The sequence below is a fragment of the Cygnus atratus genome, chromosome 1 (genome assembly GCF_013377495.2).
Source record: "Cygnus atratus isolate AKBS03 ecotype Queensland, Australia chromosome 1, CAtr_DNAZoo_HiC_assembly, whole genome shotgun sequence".
Taxonomy (NCBI): Eukaryota; Metazoa; Chordata; class Aves; order Anseriformes; family Anatidae; genus Cygnus; species Cygnus atratus.
The window spans coordinates 22,440,246-22,446,245 of record NC_066362.1 but is presented as its reverse complement, the minus strand read 5'-3'; the positions used below and the strand labels follow the sequence as shown (position 1 = coordinate 22,446,245).

The 6,000-nt window shown below is 36.2% G+C and overlaps 1 protein-coding gene across 10 annotated transcripts in view; it reads right to left on the bottom strand.

The window, feature by feature from the left end:
* Positions 1-446: 446 nt before the first annotated feature.
* GRM8 (glutamate metabotropic receptor 8) overlaps positions 447-6,000 on the bottom strand; it is a 348,011-nt gene continuing 342,457 nt past the window's right edge. For 5 of the 10 annotated variants that reach the window (XM_035559308.2, XM_035559309.2, XM_050715775.1 and 2 more), the window contains exon 9: positions 447-1,167. In XM_035559308.2, coding sequence (XP_035415201.1) covers positions 1,118-1,167 — 50 coding nt within the window. In that variant the 3' untranslated portion in view covers positions 447-1,117. The remainder of the gene's footprint in view (positions 1,168-6,000) is intronic. The other 5 variants (XM_035559306.2, XM_035559304.2, XM_035559303.2 and 2 more) reach the window with 3 other exon arrangements.

The window sequence follows — 6,000 nt, the reverse complement described above, 5'->3', positions numbered from 1 at the left end:
AACAGCACATATATCCACTGGGTTACTGCTTTCCAAATTTTCCATTGATTTCTCTCCTGTTATTTCAAAGTCACCTTTATTGAGATAAGCATCTGCTACATTCCCCTGTCAGAGACAGGATACTAGGCTGAATAGACTTTCAGCTTAATCCAGTCTAGCTTTCATACAGTCTTACAAACTGTAAGTTCCAGAAATGAAAAGGATCAGAATTATTAGTTAAGGTTCAAAAATGTAATACAATCATAGAAAATAATAACCATCAGGACTCCTTCACTTTACAAACATATAAAACTTCATACCCTCACTTTGAGGGTGAGAAGGGGGAAAAAAATCCTTCCACTAGAAAATATAGTCACAAAAATTTAACAAATAAATTCACACACTGCAGGGTATACACACATACACACATGCAGGCATGCATGTACATACACACACACGTGCACACATACATACACACACACACGCTTAGAGTTTACACTTCATTCTTCTGATGCCATGATTATTATTTTATTTGTACACCCACCTTTACTGCACATTCTAAACAAACAATAGACAACAGTGTAAGGACTTTTTTTTCCTTAAAACTGCAACAAAACAAGTCTCAACATTTGCAAAACATTCCTTTATTATTAGAAATAAATTACTTTGTATAAAAATTAGCATGCGTTGACCATTGCATTTATTTTAGCATAACCCAGGACTTAAATCAGTCAGCCATCACAAGAAACAAACTCATCTTCTTTCACGAGTTGAACAATGTAGGACAGGAAAGGAAATTGTCACAATCACAAAAAGTACTTACAAATATAACATCAGACATGATTTATTCAACAGCATTTTTTTTTCATAAGCTAACATTTGTTTTCCTTTTGTGATTTACTCCCTTTTGTGAGTGAACAGTTCAGAGGTTTGACACTGTCTCTATGTTATAAAACTGGACTTTTCCTTCCCCTGTCACTTTTTGCCTTTTGCCTCTTGTTTAATCCTTGTCTTTTAGGAGACTGACTATTGATTTGAATGTAGACTACTGATAATTCCAAGACTGCATTCTGGTGATGGTAAAGTCTTTCTTTGCCAGATCCCATCCTGGAGTTCTTCCAGTGAATTTCATCCCTGCTTAGTTTGCCTGATTGCTGTAACTGACATAAGTTGTCTTGGTAGAGGAGGCTGTAAACAAACAAACACACAACAACAACAAAAAACAAAGTTCAGTTTTTTGAGAAGCAAGAGGTAAAGAAACACATTTAGTATTTGAACTCAGAGAGTATTCCACTATATTTCCAATTGCTCGTGGAATAATGTAAGAAAGTTCAGTCAAACATAAGCAGTGGGTAATTTGGATCTCAAGTTCTGTGTTCTTGGTGGTAACTTTTGTTTATGACTTGGAGAAGCAAAGGTCAAAAGAGAAGAAAAACAATGAGAAGTGGAAAAGGAATTTCCTGGCAAAGACAATAGAAACTTTTTCTAGAATATCTTGATTATTTCTTCTGTATGTACCACCAGTGTTTTTAGTAGCTATCTATATTTTGCTATTGATTTTAGCATACCTGTAACAAGTACTTTCAATGTACTACTTGTCTGGTATTATTTTAGCTGATTCTACATTGAATTTTTTTAAATTATTATTTATTTAAGATATATATTTTTTCCCTCTCTTCTACTGGTTGAAGACAACTTTGCAGCTGGGTGTGCTGTCCATCTCGAAGGGGGCTATATGTTCCTTGAAAGGAAAAAAGCCTAATGTGAGAAACATCTCTCCAAGCAACTGACACAGGGTAACTAATGCTGATGGCACGTGTTCTCTGGAAAGTCTCTGTTCAGGCACAGAACATCTCTGTATACATGAGCCAGCAGAAATGCTTACAAGAGCCTAAGCTGTGTTTTAAAACTGGCATGCTATCACGGTACCCTAATGTTGATTGTCATCTGACCAGATTCACCTTTGGTTAAAGCCGAAATCCCTCATTCAAAATGAAGCAATAAATTGAGAAAGTTAAACATCTTTACAATTTTAAAAAGTTATCAACTGTGAATTTGACATGGAAGTTTGTGTCAGCTTCTAATCCTTTGTCATAAAAAATGTGACCCAAGTCTGTAACTAATATAGTGGCGGGAATATAGTGTTGGGAAGAGGGAAGTGATGATATCAGGTCTCACAGGGGGCTCCCTGATTGCAAACCAGTTGGGTACAAGGCAAACAAGACTACTGGGGACTTAGTCTTTTTTTTTTTTTGTCTCTGTAATAAGGTCTTTGTCACACTGCATAGAGAGCAATTTGGCTTCCCAAGTATGTTTTATGTTCCATCTGCTAAAGACATGTTCTGCTTATGACAGTGAAGACTGCAGCTGGCAGAATGAAAGTAAAAATTGCCTGATCTATAGATTCAAAGATCTTAATTCTATTCCCATATCTTCTTTCCTTCCTTTCCTTTTTCTTCTTCTTTTTTATTTATTTTTTTTTAGATAGGTTCTTCATTCTGTCTTCTAAATCCATCCTGACAACCTGATGATTTGGGAAGAACAGAGTGTAGAAACCAAGAAATGACAGTTTCCCTCTCCTGCACCTCTTTTCACTAAAATTGCTGCAAAATACTATTTTGCAATGTAATAATTATGCTTACTACTTGCTTTATATTTTCTTTGTGTTTCAGATAAATTTGATTCTAATATTGCATTCATTTTGTAAGACAAAACAGAACCAGACCATTGTAATTCATCTGTCACTACTTTTTTTTTTTTCCTAAGAATTTATATACAGGAATGACTAATTGAAAGGAAGCTGCAAAATTGAATATTTCTTACTCCCACTTGCACAGGTAGCTCCAGTGTACTGGAGTACTTTCTGTCTGGAACCGTGTCCAGAAGAACTTTGTGTCTGGAAGAGCTATTTCTTGAATGGACCACTTTTGGAACACTAAGCAATTCTTTCACATAAGTCTGCTGATCAATCGCAGTAGTCCAGCACCAAGATGAAATAGCTTTATTTGTGTGTATTGGGACACTTGAAACAAATATAGCCTCATTTACATCTTTCAGATCTTTCAGATGGGTTGTACTGCTCCCATCTGAACTCTCCCATGCTCCCACAGCTGGATTTCTGAGAAGATTGTTTTTTTCCTTTGGCTCTTTAAGTTCCTTCTGAGAATAATATAGGACTGCTGAAATGGCACCAAGTTCCTGAGAGCATAAACGGATTTTATTCCCAGCTAAGAAATAACAAAAAAATGGACATCTGCAAACTCTGCACATTTGTGAAAAAAAGGATGGCAGGAGGAGGGCTTGTTTTTTCCCTCACTCTGAAAATAGGCTTAGATAAATGATCAGGTTAAGCTAGTTTAACATATTATCCCATATCAGCTGAATTCATGATAACTTTTCATGTGTATGTTCTTAGCCTACAGTGATACAATATAATCGGATTTATCACAACTCAGTAAGCTGAATTATTTAAGGACATTTGCAAGAAGCTCACAAAACACACACACACAAAAAAAGTTGTTACCTCACCTCAGTTGATTTAGACTAACTTGTTAATTTGCCATAACTTGATTGTATGTCTGAAACTTGAACATTTTTGACAAAACTAATTTGGGATTGATCAAGAAACAAAAATTATCCTACTGAGTTCTGAGTACTGTCGCTACTAAAAAAATGATAACAGAGGAAGCTATTGTAGCTACTAGTTCAAAATCTGTTAAATTTAATATCTCCAAACACTTTTTTCACTTGTTAAATATTGCAAGTGTCTTTACAGTTCACTGTAATAAACCTACAGTTCCTTTGTGGGAATCTGAAAGCTTCAGCAGCTGGTGTCCTGCTCTTTAAGACTGTTAGCATTTCATAGTAATAACATGAACCACATTTTGGCAAGCTCAGATGGCCAGAAAAAGTAACAAACTTGGCTCAAAATATTTCTGGGAATGAACACTCTTTTCCAGCTCCAGTTACTACACTGTTGTTGGCATGAGACAAAGAGAAAAAGAATAAAAGAGGATCTAAAGCATTTTAGAATGATTACTGGGAGCTGACCTATATGAATTTAAAGTACTTGTCATTGTTATGTCTTCTGTAATTGCATTTGGATATTTTTTTCTTCATTCTGTATCCCCAATACAACTTGTTTTGCACTAAATATGAATGTATTTCTACAAAAAAGGTGACTATATTCATGTGGGGGACAACATGGAATGGAGGTTGTTTACGTGAAAGAGGATGAACGAGAGAAAGCAGAGCTGTCTCTGGATGGGAAGCCAAAGGAGTTAACTGACTGTCTCATCTTATTTCTCACCTAGTTATGAGCATCATTATCTCTACCAGCATGTGTGCTTAGGAAAGGGAAGGAATCACTACCCACTTCTGGAATGCTTAGAATATCTTGCTTTTTCATGATCAGCTTCATATGCTATCAGTGAAAAGATCTTCCTCAAATGGAGACAATACAAGAAGACATTTTGCAATGTTAAGAAGTTGTTACTGTTGAACTAGTGAAAAGGAGTTATTTTGAGTTGTGCACTGAGAATTCACAGGAACTTCCAAAAGTTTTGATAATAACTATTTTGGCAGAAAAGAGGGAAGCAGATCAAATCCAAATGGTACAGAACACATTGAGAAGAGAGAAACCCATCTTGAGGCCAAAAGCTCAATTATACAGGGACAATGCAAATGACTTGGGTCTGAATTTTTTTCTTTGGAGCATTATGATGCCTGGATCAAAGCCTAGTCAGAATATACTCCTAGTGAACTCTCAAAATTATATTGATGTGCTACTGTTAAAATCACGTTCGGAGCCCAGTAAATACGCATTACCCTGTGTACCTCACACTACTGGAGAAACAGACCTGCTTCCAACAGCAGCTGTTTCTATGAATTATGCATAGTCATAGTTTAAAGAATACCAGGCACAGCATTTCTTAATTAGACACAGTAGATAAGCATCAGACACCCAAGACTATATTTCCTACTCTATTTCTCACCCTAGTGTGGAATTCCTCCTTTGACCTTTCCTCAGAAGTTGATCATTTTGCAAACTCAGCAAAATACACCTCTTTTTCCCTTCTGAATTTTCTTTGGGAGACTTCTAAAGATTTGACAAATTATTGAGTTCTTCACATTTCCATGATGTTTCATGACTCACAAGGAGATTCATTGCCTTTCTCCTTTTGACTTTTGTTAAATATGATAATATGAAGCTGTATAAAAAACATATCTCAGTCTGGTGGACATAAACATTTTGAAGGCCCGTGAGTTCAGCAAGACAATTAGTTTGCACTCAGTATCCTCCATGCATCAGCAACTACAGAATGGTAAACCTATGGAATATTTCTCATATAGTCTTCAACCCGGCAAGCTCTGGTTGAATACAGTGGGGGTCTGCATTTTTATGAAATGACATTTTTCTTCAAACTTGGCACTTTCTTGTCTAAAAAAAAAAAATAGTACTATTCAATCTCCTGTCCACATCATCAGAAAGCAGTGAAAAAGTAAAATGACTGAAAAATTAGTCTTTAACTGTAGCAGCTTCTGTCCACCCCAAGTGTCCTTTAGCTCCTCAATGGATAAATGATTCTCCACTACTATTAAGCTCTGGGGGGTAATGTTATTGGTTCTATTAATATTTGCTTGTAAGTATTTATTATTAAGTCCAGTCTATTAGCCATGTCATGTAGCGCAACTGAAGCTATAACCTCTGTTCTGTTCTGAACAGAGATGTGTAATTTAGAGATGTGGCAAATTCAAGAGCTTTCGTGACACAGCAAAGAACTTCTTCCCACTAATAACCCATGGCAAATCAGAACATGTAATGATTAAGCTGTATAGGAATTACCATATTTTTGTACCAAGATGAGTAATATCACAACGGATGAAGTATTAGAATGAGTCCAGAGGAGGGCCACAAAAATTGTAAAGGGGCTGGAGCACCTCTCCTATGAAGACAGGCTGAGGGAGTTGGGATTGTTCAGCCTGGAGAAAAGAAGGCTCCAGGAAGACCTTATAGCAGTC